Below are 18,553 nucleotides of genomic sequence, written 5' to 3'. Positions count from 1 at the left end.
ATTTGTACTCCACTTCCCACCTGTGTACATAAGCTCATTAAAATCAACGACTTTAACATAATTAGTGGTAAAACTACAAGACTGCAGCACGGTCGGCCAGTCTCTTCCTGCTTCTCTCTGCTTTCAACATTCCTGACAGGGCCAGGCAGCTGCTCCGACACACAATGGCTGACATGGCTGCAGTTTCCAATCACCACCTCCACTGGCATGCCCTCTGCCCTTCAGCGGGGCAGTATATATAGCCGTGGGAGATGAGTGGAAGGCCCCTGGCAGCCAAAATGAAGTCTCTGCTGTCTGTGTGCTGCGTTCTGTCTCTGCTGGCCCTGTCTGCTGCAGGTATGGCTGAGTTTCGGTTAATATCTTATTTTTGTAATGATATTTTAGGGTTATAGTGCTGTGGGGTGCGTGTATGGAGTAACATAAGCAGGCATTGTGTGTGTGAAATATCCAGTGCAGATATCTGAATCTAGAAGTATTTGGTCTGTCTGTTTGGTCTGTCTTTGAACACAACATAGCTTTGAGTTGATTTTAGAGGTCATAAATGAAGGAAAAATAATATATATATAAATAAGATATTTGATCAAATGAGTACAAATGTTCAATAATTTAAAAAAAGTGCCAGTGCAGTGCAGATCTCTGTGTCAGGACTGAGGCGTGACACCAGCTGATGGACACAGTCTGCTGGCTGCTCATTCTCTGCCCTGGAGAGAAACGCAGTGATGGCACTGACCGAGTGACTTGGACTCGCTACAAAGAGACACTCTCTGATGCAAAACCTGGCAGAAATGTTAAGTTTTCCCACTGGATCTATTTCAGTCTGACTGTCTTCTCAAAGCATTTTGCATGTGTGCAACTCAGTCAACGCTCAAGAGAGGACTTTGGCATTTCAGTTGCTTGTTGTTTTAAAAAGCTTACCTTTTATTCTACGTCATATCAATGAAAACATATTTGACCGTTAACAGATAGGATATTCACTAATGATTCGTAATTTAGCCTATTACAATTGTTTCTCTGCTTGTTTCCACGTGTTTTAAAGAAGTGACTTGTCATACTTGGTAAAAGCTGAGGCAGAAAATACCCTTGTCTGTCCTTCTGCTGGTTCATTTTGGCCTCTGCAAGTTGCCGTAGTCAGGTGTCAGCAGTCAGTCAGACAAAGTCACCAGATACCGTGGTCACCTCACTGATACGCATCTCTTTAAGACTCAGGAACAGAGGCGGAGTATTAGTCAACGGGCCCCTGGGTGCAGACATTCGGAAAGCCCCAACACCTTTCCTACATGGCAACAAGATTCCTAGGCAATATAGTTGTTTAGCCTCTGTTTATTGTTGTTTTGTGCCTCTTTGTAGTCCTTTTGTGCCTCTTTATAGTTATTCTGTGCCTCTTTAAAGTTGTTTAGGGTCTCTTTATAGTCGTTTTGTCCCTCTTTATGTTTGTTTTGCCCCTTTTCAATTTTTTATATCTCTTAACAGCTATCAAGCATCTCGTTAAAGTTGATTCCTGTTTCTTTTTTAGTCATTTTGAGTCTTTTCCAGGTTCGTACGCGTGTCATTGAATTACATTTAGCAGGGGAAGGCCAGGGGGACCCTTACACTTTGGGGCCCTAGCTGGGCCTGGTAGTCACGTTCAGTAATCCATCCACGCTCAGGAATGCACTCACATTTACATCATGTATACACACAGACTTACTGAGTTACACATGCTTGCAATTACGAGGCAATCAAAAAGTCATAAATGAGAACAAATTAACTCTGTGTTTGCTAAAGTCAGTGATGCATTCAATGTCTTAATAAAGCCCCATCAGCCCCCGCTGTCTGCCTGCTGAGCTGCTAATCTGTCGTTCCAGTCAGCAGGCTCCGTGTCCCGGGGGATGTCCCCGATAAAAACAGGCATGAGAGAGCTCAGCTGAGGGCTCGTAGCTTTAGTAGCAACAGTTGGACTGTTTAAAGTAACATAATTAGGTAATCAGGCGCTATTAGAAATGGAATTGAATGTTAATGGGTTGAAGTAGTGACAGAAGTGAATTGTCAACGCCTCAACATTTGTGAGAGTGGGCATGTCTCAGAAAGTGTCACATTTGACAAGTTTATTAGCAAGGCAGAAATAGTGTGTTCCCTTAATCAATAGGAATACATGCTGAAATGGAGGAAATGTGTTTTTTGAGCCAGAAATACAAAATCATTGCTGACTGTATGGTCTTTCCTAATGTTTTTGTTTTAGGCACTGATGTGTGAAAATTAGAATTGTGCACGTGTTTGAGCATATTAATCGTCCATTATTTGGGGTATCTTCATTATCCATAACTATGGGTGTGAAATCACCTGAAAGTCCGCCATGTTGCACTGCCATTTTTCTACTGTAGCGCAAAAAAGACAAACTAACTTTGGCTTTAGTGTGGGCCTTTTTTACATTTATCTCACTGTAGTTCGCCACTAAACTTCTAAAGGGAGGGGTAAGCAGCCTCACCGCTGGATGCTGCCAAATCCTACACATCTTATCATTCCTCCCGGCTCTGATGAGTTAAGCAGGGTGCATGACATCAGAACTAGTGCTGATGCATTTATGTTCTTGCTCTTCAAAGAGATACCGAATCACACACTGTCCCCCAGCGTTGCAGGGAATGTGAGCAATAGTGCAGCAGAGGTGCAGGCCAGCCTCATGACAATCACAAGGAGGAGAAGAGCGCAACACCCCCTGAAAATAGAAGGGTAATTATCCCTCCTTCTTTTCACCCTCTGACTCATTGTGGCTATTTCTATCTCCAAGATGAACCATGCAGAACCCAGGCACCTGTCCCACTCTGTCCCCGCTAAACTGCGCTCTGCCCAGGCAGCAACTTGAGGAACCACCAGAGAGGCACATTGCACTAAACTTTCACAGTGGTAGAAGCGGATAGATAAATGTTTTTGTAAGATAAGCATGCTCTGACTTTGATACTCCCACAATGTTAAGGATTAAGCTAGTGGCACATAAGTTATTGAACAGGATATGCATAATATTGATGGCTGAGGAAACTCAGGATATCAATGGCAATCAATTTCAAACCTGCAATGATCATTGCTAACAATGGATCAGATGGCTTTTTATAATGTCAAAGAGCACAATTCGACTCACTTAGAACCATCACCAAAGCTCTAGCAAGCGTTTTAGTCAATTTTGGCTCATTGTTTCAATTTTGCAGTCGCAGCATGCACGTTTTCAGAAAATAAATAAATTGATGTTTACTTTATCTGCCCAGCACTAATTGGCAGAGTTAAAAAACGAAATAATTTTAGCAGTAAAATAACTAGATATTTGGTTCAGGATTTTGCGGAGACCCATACTAGACTTTGATTTATAAGGGGGAAAGAAACAACATTCCAATTCAATGCTAAGGTTGCTCTGCTGCATTGATAAACTGCTTTCTTTAGCAAATATTCATTATATGAACTTTATATTGGAATAATATGTCAATATAATGTTGATGTTTTGCTGTACCAAAGTAGTCAAAAAGAGACATTGGTGCTCCTTAAAACACAACAAATGTTTCTGTCACTCTTCCTAACTATGTTAACGTTACTTTATTTTAGCCATCACTGGTCACTACCACAGCAGAACATGATCCCTTCACCTAATCCATCTATTTCAAGGCATGCAGTGCGAAGAACAACCAGTACTCTCAGCTTGTATGATTTGAATGGCCGTGTTGTTACATTATTTATAATTTGTTATACATATTATGTCCCATGCTCTTATCCTCATCAAGATGCATACATATCTGCTTCCCAGATAAACCAGGCAATTGGATCAAAGCCAGAGAAAATCATCACAGATGACATAAAGTAATGTCAATATAACTTTGGCAACCCATCTTCACCAACGCACTTTAAGATCTTGGCTGCTCTTCATGTAACAAGGTGGAAGATTCTGTAGCACTATGTCTTTGGACAGCATCCAATCCTCCTTCATAGCTCGATCAGAAGAGCTACGAGGGAGGTAGGCTCGCACCTCAACCTCTGCCAACGACAGCAAGGAAGACTGTCTCTTAAAATCAGCAGACCTTTAATCCCCATATGTCTGCAGAGCTGATTCATGTGTCATATGTTATTTTTTTGCTCTTGAAATACCTTGATTTTGGGACTTTAACTCTCAACCATTATTCAAATTGTGAACAGCAATTGTCCAGCCGAGCACCAGACTTTGGTGTTACTTGAAGGTTTGAATGGGTTCATAATATAATAAACAACAATAAGTAGATTCCGTAATTGGCTTTTGCTCAGACCTGGAATAGGACCATACTTTTGCTAAAAGTCAAGAACAAAATGTCTTTATCTACCCAGTTTGCTTGGAGTATAGATGCTTTAGAAACAAGAAGTTGATCTTCTCTTTACTCACTAAAACTGGTAATTCCCTCAGAAGGCGATAAGCTAACAAAACTTCCAGAAGCTCAATGAGCATTAGGCTACATCTTCCATCTTGCTTCAAATATAAATGAAGAAGCAGCTGATGCATGGTTTGATGGTGTCCTCTTCAAGGCTTTACGCTGATACTTTCACATCCACATTTCAAAAAGAAAGCATCTGATAGCCATAGCCAAAAAAAAATCAAAATATCTACATAATATCTGAATAATTAACTTAAAAAAATAAAACATTGTGTTTTTGACGACCCTGGAACACATAGAAACTTTTTCTATAATTTTGAAATTTAAATGTGTTTTAATCACTATTCTCACACAGGTGTTTTCACTAGTTGCCTGATTAGACTGTAAGCATGTACAAGCATCGCTTTACTGAAACATCTCTCATTCGCCTTTTACTTGTGTTATACCTGTCAGGGCGGGACATCTTACACTGATACTTTCCTATTGGTTCAACGTTTTGTAAGATCATGTAATATCTAGCATTACTCCACCATAGCTTCAACCTGACATATTAAAGATATATTAAAAATACCTGTGACTGTTTGGCACATCCTTCACAAAGACTTCAAAGATTTTATTTAGTTTTAACAATGCAACAAATGATAATGTGAAAGGAGGTCACTCGCAATGAGGACCTAGATATTAAGACCAAAATAGGCTTTTGTTAGCCTGACTGTAAAGTGAGTTGTTGTCCAGGTGCAACTTTACTGTTTTTGATCACTCTCACCGCTCTCAGAGTGTCAATTCGCCTTCAGGAGGCAGTATTTTTGTCAATAAGCTCTAAAAACCTGTGGCCTACACTACCTGCTCAGCACCTAACAGCACGCAGCTCAGTTAGCGGCTAGCTTGTGGACATAACATTGCATTTAGCAACTAAAAGGACTCTCACAGCTAAAAGTCTGTGCATATTTAAATTACATTCAGCAGGTAACCTGGAACTCGACTTTAAATAAAATGTTATTGCTACGCTCTAACTCCTAGTGTGCAAATTAAGTGCTCTTGTCAGCAACTTCCTTAGCATTAGCTTGTTAGCTTGCGAAAGGAGTTGATCCTGAAACCTTACAAACGTGTACAACCCTGGACAGTCTTAGTCTTTATCTTGCATGCTGCTGACCCCATCTTGTAACATGAACTGAACATACAGTTGCAAGAAAAAGTATGTGAACCCTTTGGAATTACCTGGATTTCTGCATAAATTGGTCATAAAATGTGTTCTGATCTGCACGTTTGAAGTTTGCAAAAGAGCACCTGGATGTTCCACAGCACTACTGGCAAAATATTCTGTGGACAGATGAAACCAAAGTTGAGTTATTTGGAAGGAACACACAACGCTATCTGTGGAGAAAAAAAGGCACAGCACACCAACATCAAAACCTCATCCCAACTGTGAAGTATGGTGGAGGGAGCATCATGGTTTGGGGCTGCTTTGCTGCCTCAGGGCTTGGACAGATTGCCATCATCGACGGAAAAATGAATTCTCAAGTTTATCAAGACATTTGGCCGGAGAACTTAAGGCCATCTGTCCACCAATTGAAGCTCAACAGAAGATGGGTGATGCAACAGGACAATGACCCAAAGCACAGAAGTAAATCAACAACAGAATGGCTTCAACAGAAGAAAATACGCCTTCTGGAGTGGCCCAGTCAGAGTCCTGACCTCAACCCAATTGAGATGCTTTGGCATGACCTCAAGAGAGCGATTCACACCAGACATCCCAAGAATATTGCTGAACTGAAACAGTTTTGTAAAGAGGAATGGTCCAAAATTCCTCCTGACCGTTGTGCAGGTCTGATATGCAACTATAGGAAACGTTTGGTGGAGGTTATTGCTGCCAAAGGAGGGTCAACCAGTTATTAAATCCAAGGGTTCACATACTTTTTCCACCCTGCACTGTGAATGTTTACATGGTGTGTTCAATAAAAACATAAAAACATATAATTGTTTGTGTGGTTTTAGCTTAAGCAGACTGTGTTTGTCTATTGTTGTGACTTAGATGAAGATCAGAACACATTTTATGACCAATTTATGCAGAAATCCAGGTAGTTCCAAAGGGTTCACATACTTTGTCTTGCAACTTTACATTTAGCGGCCTCATATCACACGGTGTACCACTGCGCGTCCCTCAGTCTCAAGTTATAATTAAACAGAAGTCACTGTACACTGTGGTTGCATCTAATGTACATGTAAGAATGTGGTGTAATAGAGAGGGAGTCCCCTGTTTTAGCTGTGATTGTTTTGAAGCCATGGCAACTATAATTTACTGTATGATTCTAAAGGATGGGGATGCCTGTTCGCCAGGATGTCAACCTATATTTCACATTAAGAATGTATAGAGGGGACCTTACAGTCACCAGTGTTTTGGGAGTCAGTCAAAAGCAGCATTGTGACACATAAATAGCCCCAGAAAACGATATTAAATATAAAAAATGAATACGTCTTATATGGAAATGAATACATTATTATGTTCCAAGCCACCCTGCCCACACAGCACTCTTCTTTTAGATCCGCCAAACACTGTCTGCCGCAACTGTCCATCGTACGTCTGCTTCAAATAGTCCCCGCTTTAGAGTCACCATTCAAGGAGCTGAAATGTGAGTCTTAAATCTAGGAGGTGCTGGATATCTGATCTGCTCTGTTCTGAGCACACTGGTCAAGCAGTGACGTAACACACAAAGGTGATCGACCTTCAGAGACTCAGCTGGTTTGCACGGTGCATCCTGATGGTCAGATTATTTCCAATCAGAGATAAACTTTACATTTGAAATCTGAGATCTTATTTGTCTTAGTGCTGATTGAAGCGCATATTCAAATGTTTCCTCCTCTTGGGTCTCCTGGCAGGGTCCTCCGTCCACAATGAGGAGCCTCTGGTGCATCTGCAGCTCCAGCAGCCGGAGGGAGACCTCTTCTCCTGTGGGTGTGACACAACAGAGGAGCACAGCAGCCAAAGCTCCTCCAATGACACCCCGGCCCCTGAGAGGGCCCTGTGCCAGCCCTGCACACCTCCATCAGCTGTAGATACTGAAGAGCCAGCAGTAGCCTCAGAGCATGAAGAAGAGGAGGGGGAGGCAGCTCCTGTGGAAGAGGATGCTTCCAGAGAAGAGGTAACAAGTGATGGGCAGGAAGAGGAAGTAGCATCTGAGGCTGCGGCTGAGGAGGAGGAAGAGTTAGCTGTGGAGGTTGCATCATCTGAAGTTGAGGAAGAGGAGGAGAACATTGAGGAAGGAGAGGAAGAAGGTGAACCTCAGGAGGAAGTTGCTGCTGAAGAAACAGTTGAGGAACCAGAAGACACCCAGGATGAGACAGAAGCAGCCGCTGAGGAGGAGAGTGTGGAATCTCCTGAGGATGCAACTGAGGAGGAGGTTTCAGAGGCTGAACCAGAACCAGAAGCAGAACCAGCTGAGCTTCCTCAAACAGACTCAGACCTTGAAGAAACCGAGGCTGAAGTGATTGCAGAGCCTGAACCAGAACCAGAGGTGACTGCAGAGCCTGAACCAGAACCAGAGGAGGTTGCAGAGCCTGAACCAGAACCAGAAGTGATTGCAGAGCCTGAACCGGAACCTGAGGCGGTTGCAGAGTCTGAACCAGAACCAGAAGTGATTGCAAAGCCTGAACCGGAACCTGAGGCGGTTGCAGAGCATGAACCAGAACCAGAAGTGATTGCAGAGCCTGAACCAGAACCAGAGGTGGTTGTAGAGCCAGAACCAGAAGTCATTTCAGAGCCTGAAACAGAACCAGAGGTTGTTGTAGAGCCTGAATCAGAAGTGATTGCAGAGCATGAACCAGAACCAGAGGTTGTTGCAGAGCCTGAATCAGAAGTGATTGCAGAGCATGAACCAGAACCAGAGGTTGTTGCAGAGCCTGAACCAGAACCAGAAGTGATTGCAGAGCCTGAACCAGAAACAGAGGCTCTTCCTGAAGTCGAGCCAGAGCCTGTTGTGGAGGATGTCACACCAGAATCTGTTGAAGAGGCGATGGAGGAGGCATCAGTGGATGCTGTTGAGGAAGCACCTGCTGTTGCCGAGGAGATGACGGTGGAGGAGGTGACAGTGGAGGAATTGACGGTCGAGGAGGTGACGGCCGAGGAGGTGACTACAGAGAAGCCTGCACAGCTGAAAACCAAAGGTACACAAAGATAACACCATCTCGTTTTGTAGTATGTCATCAGTCTGAGTCTCTCTTTAATGTTACAGTTTAGGATCTCTCCTGTAATCTCAAAAGAAAAACTGTAACAGATTTGCCACTAAAGGTACTGGGTTATACAACTTCTCTGAACTGTATGATGATTTATTTATGATTATCTTTGATAAAAGTTATTTTGAATCCTATAGGCTAACAAAAAAAAGAATAGGCCATAGGCTTCACTGTTGCAACAAACAGTGGCTAAATCACAACGGCAATCAGAAATCTATACATTCAAATAACTTTGGGGAATTCTTTTAAAGTAATACAATTTAATTTTGTCCTTGCTGAGTTAAAATTTTGCTAAACAGGAAGTTAGTCGAATTAGGGCTAACTAAGTATTAATAAGGGTAAATATCTGTTGCTCAATGACCTGACCCATTCTACTGATAAATAAAGTTATTTTATAAACCACAATTAACCTTTCTTTTAGGGCTCTGCCCAAAGGAGAGAATACTCAATACTAAAGCATCCATTATTATCATTAAATATATGACAACGATGAATATAAATACATGTTGCAATCATATTTTTGGCCTTATCATCCACTTAAATCTTTGACACAAATCTACACCGACGTATTGCCTTCATCCCGTCAGAGGGTCCGAGCAGTGACAAGTCGAGCAGCAGGGATCCTGTTGCAGTAAATCTGTCCCCATCCAGTCGGCACTTCTGTAATTAAGGGAGCACGCCATTATCTGATGCCTGGGTGTTGACACCTTCTATGAAAGATGATGGCTGGCTGAGTTTTAAAAGAGTTTCCCATCTCTTAATTTGAACCCCTTCACCATCTCAATCATTCCACTTGTTTGAGAGTCATTGGAGGTTGTTTAAGGAAAAAGGGTTTTATTTTTTACGTTTTAAAGAATTATTGGCTCTGCAAATTAATGTATTTCAAGTAGAGTAACAATTGTATTGATATTTCAAGTTTGAGATGTCCAAACACCATTTTTGGGAAAATATTCTGTCATGGCCTGCATTTTGAAAGGAGGGCATACATTTCAATACAAATAATTTACACAGAGATAGAACCAATGTAACAAAAAAGAAAAAAGAAGCATCAATATACAATCTTAATCCTTGGCAGGTGATTAAGACACATTGCAACACTAAAACTATTTTCTCTTAAACAATTTGGATAATAGCTTTTAGTACAGGAAAAGAGAACAGCTGAGGAAGCAAACCATAGAAAAACAATCTTCGAAAACATTATATTATTACATTTAATTAACATTAAATGACAGCAAAGGTCTCTATATTATTCTCTCAGACATGCATAACCCTGAAAATGACACTATGTGTAGCTGCAGAGGAATTAGCAACAACCTCTGGTACAGAAATAAACAAACCAAAATAGACAGCTGGATGACCACCAGCATGAATGACATAACAGTTGGCCTGCACTGTCCCTCACAACTCAGGAAACTGTTTACCCAGGGCGAGAATTTTATTTGTAACCATGTCGGTAGCCAGGGGCTTTTGACCTTAACTGACAAGCTGTTCCTCCAATCAGGGCGCGAGGCATCAGCCCGTAAACTGAGGGACCGCTCCCACATCGAGGACACACTGCGATTGGCTACTGAGGATCCCTCAGATGAGTTCTCAGGTGAGGAACAAAGACATCCTAAAGTTATAAATGTGAGACAATATGAGATTTGCAATTTCTCTGGCAACCACTCTTACTTGCACACACAAATACACCCAGGTACTACATACACATACATGCACAGCACACAGAGAAACCTACACCCTACTAATCAAAATGTTATAACTGCTGTGTTTCCCAATGTTTAAAATGTCTTTCGGAGGTTGCTGTAGAAAAGCCTAAAGCTCTGTATTGAAATGAATGTTTACAGCTTTTTTCTCAATGAAAAACCCAGATGTGTCTGCATGTGAATGAAAGGAAGTTTGAGACAATTTGGGGGGATTTTCTACCGAAACTATTCTGAAAATTGCTTCATGATGTCTAGGTCCAGGGGCTGTCACGACGTGCGAGTGTGTGCACTGTATGGATGTGTTTATGCTATGAGTGTACAGACACGTCTGGAAGCAGGTGATGAATCAGTGTAAATGTGTAACTCAAGATTCATTTCAGAGAGGCCAATGTGGCGCAGCAGAGCAGTCTTTCTAATCACCTCAGCTCCATTCAATAAACTTTATGAGGGCAATTCATCATGCAATGCCAAAGGAACTGTTTTAATCAGTAATGGTAGCAAAGGCATTAATAATACTCTTGTCCAAAATGTATTCTCACCATTACATCCTAATTATTACATCTCTCTCTCTCTCTCTCTCTCTCTCTCTCTCTCTCTCTCTCTCTCTCTCTCTCTCTCTCTCTCTCTCTCTCTCCCTCTCTCGCTCTCTCTCTCTCTCTGTGTCTCTGTCTCTCTCTCTCTCCCTGTCTCTCAATCTATCTCTCTTTCTCTCTTTAGCTGATATGAAGAAACTATTGAGCATCTACCACAATGCCATCAAGCCAATGGAGCAAGCCTTCAAGTACAACGAGCTCAGGCAGCATGAAGTCACAGGTAAACCAGCCTCCTGTTACACCTGCATCACAGCCTGTACAGAAGCATTTACAGTAGTTTGTCAGAATAGTAAAACATCACAAAATGTGAAGAAGATAACATTTTGCAAACATGTTACAACAGTCATCAAAAAACTGCTAGCTATCATAGTGGTATAATTAAAGTCAAACACAATAGTTAAGCCATGGCTAGCTAGCTAACGTTTTAGCCATAGCATACAGTTACACCCTGTTACTGCTAAGTTTACGTCTCATAATTTAAACAACACAATTAACGAGATTGAAGCTGGTTTTGGGGACCCAGTTAAGTATCCTCCATGAAATCCACATTTTCGGTGGTTAAAGAGCTAACAGCTTATTTGTTTTGTTTTAATGTTCTGTATTTTAAATGGTTTTATTTAAGTATCCCACTAATGTCTGTTGCATGTTTTAAATGTATTGTATTTACTTATTTAAAATTAATTGTGTTTTAGGTTGACTTTTAAAATTCTGTCCAGGGACTACAGATGAAAATTAGCCTCTTGGCTAACTCTGGCACATTTACAGAAATGTTCATTAATGTGCACTGTCTCTGTAAAATAAATGAATACATAAATTAAAAAATAAATAAAACAGTTGGCTAGATGTCAGTGTAACATAGCTAAAAACTAGCTAATGGACTCATGTACGTCTAAGTTGACACTTCAGAAGGTATTTTAACAGCACTCCAGTCCTTCCTGTATGACTTGCACTCAGGGACAGAGCAGTAAGAGGACATAATGTCAAGCGTAAAATGCTTTGCAACAAACCCAAGCATGGAAATCAAGATCGCAACACTTATGGCTTTACAGGCCCACTCTGGCAACTCTTTAATCAGGAACGTGGTGATCATAATTTTGAATTCACTCGTGAGATTTTGGTTTTTGCAATACATGAAATGTCAACCAGGACCAACGTGGGGTAAGTATCTCGCACAAAGAGATGTTGGGTGCAGGGTCTGGTGATTCAACCCCTGACCCTGTGATTGGTAGATAGGTTGCCCACTTATCATCTGAGCCGCAGCCACCAATAAGTGGTAAAATGGTCGTCTGACACTTGATCACTTCATTTACCAACAGTGTCATGTAAGAGAAAAACGTAGCCAACATTACTATCCAACAGAAAATCCACTAAGCACTCCTCACAGTTTCTTTATCAGTTCACCGCACCATGGTTTGATAAACTGGAGTTGCACAGTGATGCACAAATAAAGTAATGATTAAGAAGAACTAAAGCCAGACTTTATTCAAACCAGGCGCGCAGAGAAGCACAATAAGGACTCTGTCTGCTGAAAATGAAAGAGAACGCTGTGTGGGCCAGACTTCCTACAAGTTTGTTCCATTGCACTTGAGGGCAGGACCATTATTTATGCCAAGGAGCAGGATGAAGTCTTCAAACTGTGACATGTGACTCCGGGACCCCTTGTGGTGCAGAATGGAAAGACATGCACAGGAGTGTCAGGGAATATTAATATTATATTAATAATAATTGAATATAAAGAAAATAATAGAAATCCACAATAATATCAAATAAGATGGGAAATAAAGTACATTTGTTAAAATAAGTTGTAGGGGAAAATAGGGATGAAACAGAATAAATACATTAAGATGCATAACATAAGATGGGAAATAATAATAATAATCATAATTTTTACGAAAAGGTAGATGTTGCTGCACATTTTTTATAAGTAAATGTTGTTATGTTTACCCCTTTTCTCTAAACTCTTGTCTTTTTCACTCTGCAGACAGTGAGATCACCTCCAAGCCCATGGTTTTGTTCCTGGGACCGTGGAGTGTCGGCAAGTCCTCCATGATCAACTACCTACTGGGTCTCCATGGTACTCCACAGGAGCTTTACACAGGTTCGCACTGATCCCACCTGATGCATGTGAAACAGTCATATTCCTTGTATACCAATTGTAAACCAGAGTGGTGTTGAAAATCACTTAACCCTTATGTTGTGTTCGGGTCTCCCGTGACCCGTTTCAAGTTAAAATTATTTAATAACTACGCTCTAGTTTTTTTTATCGGAACAAGGCTTCATGATATCCTCCACAACAGCCATATAAACAATACAAAACTGATTTTGACCATTTTAGCCAAGTCTGAAGGTCTCTATAAAGAAAAAATTTGGATCATTTGGTGTTCGGGTCTGGGAAGACCCAGCGGAATTGTTGTGGGTCACTCTGGGTCAAATTTGGCCCAATGAAGATTCATCTTTGACTTTAGACAGCCCTCCCCCACCCCCTTCATCCACTGTAACAATAATTTTTTGCAACATGCACCTGGTCTCCCATCCCTCTGGCCCCCCTCCCCCCACGGGAACTCGACCTTTCACAAAGAATACACTTGAACTTGAGCACACACATGCAAGTGTGCAATATGTGGTGTAATGTGTTTTGGGGCCATAGAATATTTTACAGGATTGTACGGTTATGAACGCATAATAAGTTAGTTATGATGTGGTATGATTTTTTTGTTGTGTTTTGGACTGAAATAAATTACGGGTCAAAATTGACCCACGAACACCATGAACGGTAACAGCTTTCGAACACAACACAAGGGTTAAATTGAAAAGAAAATGGTATGAGAAAGAATGTGTTGCACAATGTCACTTTGAGGCATATTGAACTGCTTATGAAGGGGTGAAATATGCAGGAAACAACATCCTTTTTAAACTAGAGGTAATACAAAATTGTTGTTTATACATATTACTATCCATCTGTTCCTCCAACAGATAGCTAATAATAAGCTCAATGAATGTATTTATAGTAATGAAATACAAGCTAAATATCTGTAGTTAGTGCTGAGGTGTAATTCAGTCCATCAATGATTTATTAGCGCATTTAAACGACAACACATGCTATTTTTTGTGGAAAAATGTCTAGATATTTACAAATGTAACCATCAAACCACTAAGAAAAAAACGAACTTTTCAGTACAAATTTTATAAAATCCTCCCCCCCTTCTTCCTCCACCAGGCGCTGAGCCCACCACCTCAGAGTACACAGTCATAATGCACGGGGAGAAGTTCCGCTCCGTAGAGGGCCTCGTCATGGCAGCCGACAGCTCTCGGTCCTTCTCACCTCTGGAGAAGTTCGGCCAAGGCTTCCTGGAGCGACTGGTCGGCATCGAGATGCCCCACAAGCTGCTGGAGAGGGTCACATTCGTCGACACGCCCGGCGTCATTGAAAACCGCAAGCAGCAGGAGAGAGGTGACCATTAATGGAAATGTTTTTTACACCAAAGTTGCAGATAACCAAAGGACCTGTAGACTGAGTGCCAATATCTGCAGCATCAACCATTCAACAGTGATTACATGACACCCACGATCAAATCAACCCACACACAGCCTGCAATCACATGTAAACACTTTATAGTTGTTGTGAGTCTCCTGGTGGTTTCTTGTTGTTTTAGTCTCTTTGTAGTCTTTTTGTATCCCTTTATATTTGTTTTATGTTCCTGTGAGGTAATTTTGGGTCTCTTTCTAGTTGGTACGTGTCTCTTTTAGGGTCATTTTGTACGTTTAGGGCACAGGGGCCCTTAAACTTTGGGTCCCCGGGCACTTCATGTGCTATTTTCTCAACCACAAATTCAGAAACCCATTGAGAAGTTGCTACCTGTTATATTACAAAATAATACACAACGCAAAGCAAATAGCATAGGGTCAGTCTTGCTGCCATTCAAAGAGCCAAAACATTAATGTGTGCATTGTGTCTCCTCTCTCCTCTATCCTATTCCTCAGGTTACCCCTACAATGATGTGTGCCAGTGGTTCATCGATAGAGCGGATCTCATCTTCCAGGTGTTCGACCCCACCAAATTGGACGTGGGCGCGGAACTGGAGATGCTCTTCAAGCAGATGAAGGGCCGCGAGTCCCAGATTCGCCTCATCCTCAACAAGGCCGACAGTCTCTCCACCCAGAACCTGATGAGGGTGTACGGGGCTCTGTTCTGGAGCATGGCGCCGCTGATGAAAGTCACGGAGCCTCCTCGGGTGTACGTCAGCTCCTTCTGGCCTCAGGACTACGCTGCAGACACCAGCCGGGAGCTCTTCATGAAGGAGGAGACCTCTCTGCTGGAGGACCTCAACCAGGTCTGACTGCATGACATGTTTTGTTTACAAAATTATACAAAACAAAGCATGGTTTTTTGTAAATGTTTTTTTAATATATACTGTATATATATTTTGTTCTAGTAATTTTATATAAAAAAATAACAAATATGTTGGCTTACTTATAATGTAACCATACTGTATGTCATACCACATTTCTTCCACTACCATTGCATAAATGAGAAAATGCTAAAAACAAATGTTTATTATTAAATCGGGGGTTGATTACAATAAGCAAATATACAATCGGCACGTATATTAATCTACAAGAATTAGTATTTATTATTACTGATGCTAAAATTATCGCTTCTCAGATTCGTGGGATTATAATAAATGGGCCTCAGATATTTAAAAACCTGTTTGAATCCTTTATCCTGTCTTTGGGTGTGATTTTTTATTTTAAAAGTAAACATACAGAAAGAATTTCCAAAGCAACATCCTAATAGTTGGTCTTTATATAATCTTCTGAATGCTAATCAAAAGCAAGCCAAATCATGGCTTACAAAACACTTCCAATAAGCATCTTGTCTGTTATTCATCATCTCTCTCTGTCTCTTCTGATTCCTCTCTCCTCCCTTACAGGTGATTGAGAATCAGATGGAGAACAAGATCGCTTTCATCCGTCAGCACGGCATCCGTGTGCGTATCCACGCCCTGCTGGTGGACCGCTACCTGCAGACCTTCAACGACAAGCTGGGATGGTTCAGTGACCCCTACGAGGTTTTCCAAGACATTGTCAGCGACCCCGACAAGTACTACATCTTCAAAACCATTCTGGCCAAAACCAACGTCAGCAAGTTTGACCTGCCCAACAAGGAGGCCTACCAGGACTTCTTCGGTGTGAACCCGGTGTCCGGCTTCAAGCAGCTCTCCTCCCACTGCAGCTGGAGCGGAGGCTGTCTGCTGGAGAAGCTGGAGAGGGCCATCTCACACGAGCTCCCCGCTCTGCTCAGCAGCGTCAGCAAGGCCGCAGACAAGCCTGCCCCAGTGAAGGCTGCACCCGCACCTCCACCCCCCCTCCCCGGCACCTGTGAGGGTCCCGGGTGTGAGGGGAAACCCAAGAACCGCTGGAGGAAGCAGTGAGATGTAGGAGAGGGGTGCAGGAGGAGGAACAGAGGAGGCAGGAACCAGAGGGTTTTCTGAAGTAATCCTCACTGCTGTGATTTTCAGAACTGGGTATAGGGAGACCATGTGGGGAGAGAGAAAGAGAAAAAATGTGGGTCAGAATACTTCTTTCTGCCTGTTTTTACCTGGATGGAGTACCAAATAGATTTTGACAGTTCAAATTCATTGTATATGACCGAAAGTTATACCCCGAGTGATTTTCACTTATCAACCATCTAGTGCACATTGTCCTGTAAGACACCCTTCTGGTATTAAGATCAAATTAAGGTCAAAGCTAAAAGTAAAAAGTGACATATTGTGGGAGTTTGGATGGAAATAAAAGTAGTAAAAGAGGCCTCAAGTCAACTTTCCATCTGAAGCTATTGCTGTCTGCAAAATGAGAGGAATGTCTGCAGGAGAAACAAACTTCCCAATCATTACACCAGGAAAATCCCAGACCTCTATTTCCTTTGTTACCTTCCATGTTAATGAAATCTAAGAATGAATGTTTTTCTCACTGTTTTTAAGTTTGTACATTATTTATTCAAGTGTTCTCCTTCTAAAACAGATGCCGGTAGCGGTTGTCATTCACCAGTCATACAGTTGATGCTGCAACTCTTTTGTCTGCTGTGTTGTTTGCGAGGGCGGAAGATTGAGTTTCAACTGCTGTGTTTTTACAGTTAAACCAGGGTAGGTTATTACCGCTTCAGGAAGCTTATTTTTTTTTATAGGTGGGAGAATACAATAGAAAGAAGCTTGCTCTCGCAGTCGTTTATTGAGCTGAACCATGTTTAGTCCCCACATTACTGCATACTGTACGGTTTCCTTTATTGTACTATTCTACGTTAATAGTAACATATTTTATTTCAGCATTTATCATTCATGAGACTGAATTGACTAAATACAACCATGGTGTCATTTAAGCGTAGCTTTTATTTTATTTGAGTTTGCATTTAATGCCTCTACCCTCTGAACTGTTGCTAGTTTGACCTGAACGTGGCGGTATACCACACGGGCATTTCCTTTGAATATTGTAATCATTTTCTTTTTCTTTTAGGTCTGTTTGTAAAATTCCTTCTTTTGAGTAAACAACAACAAAAATGAATCTACGTGCTTGGATTTCTTTATTGAAGGTTAAAAAGACATTACAGATTAAAGTATTTTCCATGGATACGATACATAATTCATATCATTTGGTTGTTCAGCTGCAAAATGCAACGAGAGGGGGCTTGGAAAATATGGGCCAATTGCAAAAGCAGCAACTCTCATCGTCACAACTCACAATCGATTTGAGAAACTACACCTTTGGAATAAAAATATTGCAGACTAATTAGTTCATAACAATAAACATGATTGAATGTGTAAAAGCTGGGAGAGCAGAGCACACATCAGTCTACAACCACAATAAAATAAAATGCTGTTTTTCATTAGCTGCTGATAAATAATGTCCTGCAGTGACTGAAAACAGCCACAAGGAGGCGCCTAAGTTCAATGTGTTGGACCCACAAACTGCTGAGTGAGTTGTAGAGGCAGACTGAATTATATTAGTGTTATGAATGCAGGGAAAATAGAAAAATAGAAAGCAAAAGACTGTTCCTGCCACACACAAAAAAGTACTTTATTGCAGCCACGTTACAAATAAGTTGTGTGACTTTTTTCTTTCATCCTGCCACATTAAAGGTGGGGTAGGTAATTCACTTCAGAAACACTTCATGGAATGCTCTTAACATAGCAATGAATATATTAAATGCTTTGACAATAAATATATTTAAAAAAAATCATCTGTGGAAGCCGTAGCGCTGTAAAAAGCACGACGAATCATCTGAGCCGGCCCGGCTAAAATAACTGGATTGCCTCCCTGCCTGTCAGCCTTCCATCTCGTGCACAAATTTATCTCGTGCCCTCATTGGTCATGTGCGCGTTCTTGTGTGTTGGAGGAGGGGCTCTGTAAGGAAGTCTGAAGGAAGTGGCAGATTTTTTCGGCTGCGTACTTTCAAATTCCAGCGCACTCGAGCTGGTTTCTCCATTCTTACCTACCCTACCTTTAATGCAAAAACATTTTTTATTTAGTACCAAACTAGAACATTGATCACATACAACAATGTAAAACGTTCCTTCTTCTTCCAAAAATATTATATTAGCAATCATACTTCTGCAGAAGGGGGGCAAAAAACATTATTACAGGAAAATAGATAGGCCTACAATAAATCAAT

The 18,553-nt window shown here is 41.4% G+C and overlaps 1 protein-coding gene across 1 annotated transcript; it reads left to right on the top strand.

Annotated features, from left to right (window-relative positions):
• The first annotated feature begins 189 nt into the window (after window positions 1–189).
• Window positions 190–17,445, top strand: LOC307032385 (uncharacterized protein). The gene is made up of 8 exons (XM_079670314.1): window positions 190–336; window positions 7,239–8,522; window positions 10,093–10,185; window positions 11,012–11,107; window positions 12,869–12,985; window positions 14,105–14,338; window positions 14,869–15,218; window positions 15,819–17,445. The coding sequence occupies exons 1-8, from the start codon at window positions 252–254 to the stop codon at window positions 16,317–16,319; spliced, it is 2,760 nt and encodes a 919-aa protein (XP_079526440.1). The 5' UTR covers window positions 190–251; the 3' UTR covers window positions 16,320–17,445.
• Window positions 17,446–18,553: the final 1,108 nt, after the last annotated feature.

This window comes from Notothenia rossii, assembly GCF_949606895.1.
Source record: "Notothenia rossii genome assembly, chromosome: 1".
NCBI classification, from domain to species: domain Eukaryota; kingdom Metazoa; phylum Chordata; class Actinopteri; order Perciformes; family Nototheniidae; genus Notothenia; species Notothenia rossii.
The sequence above is the reverse complement of the archived record's forward strand: the minus strand, read 5'-3'. Positions and strand labels throughout refer to the sequence as shown.

What these genes read in the sequence shown, in the direction of transcription:
- LOC307032385 (XM_079670314.1), top strand. Translation starts at nt 252, where the DNA reads ATGAGTGGAAGGCCCCTGGCAGCCAAAATGAAGTCTCTGCTGTCTGTG. An exon ending in GCTGGCCCTGTCTGCTGCAG is followed by an intron (nt 337 to 7,238) that starts GTATGGCTGAGT and finishes GTCTCCTGGCAG; the next exon opens with GGTCCTCCGTCCACAATGAG. An exon ending in CCGCAAGCAGCAGGAGAGAG is followed by an intron (nt 14,339 to 14,868) that starts GTGACCATTAAT and finishes CCTATTCCTCAG; the next exon opens with GTTACCCCTACAATGATGTG.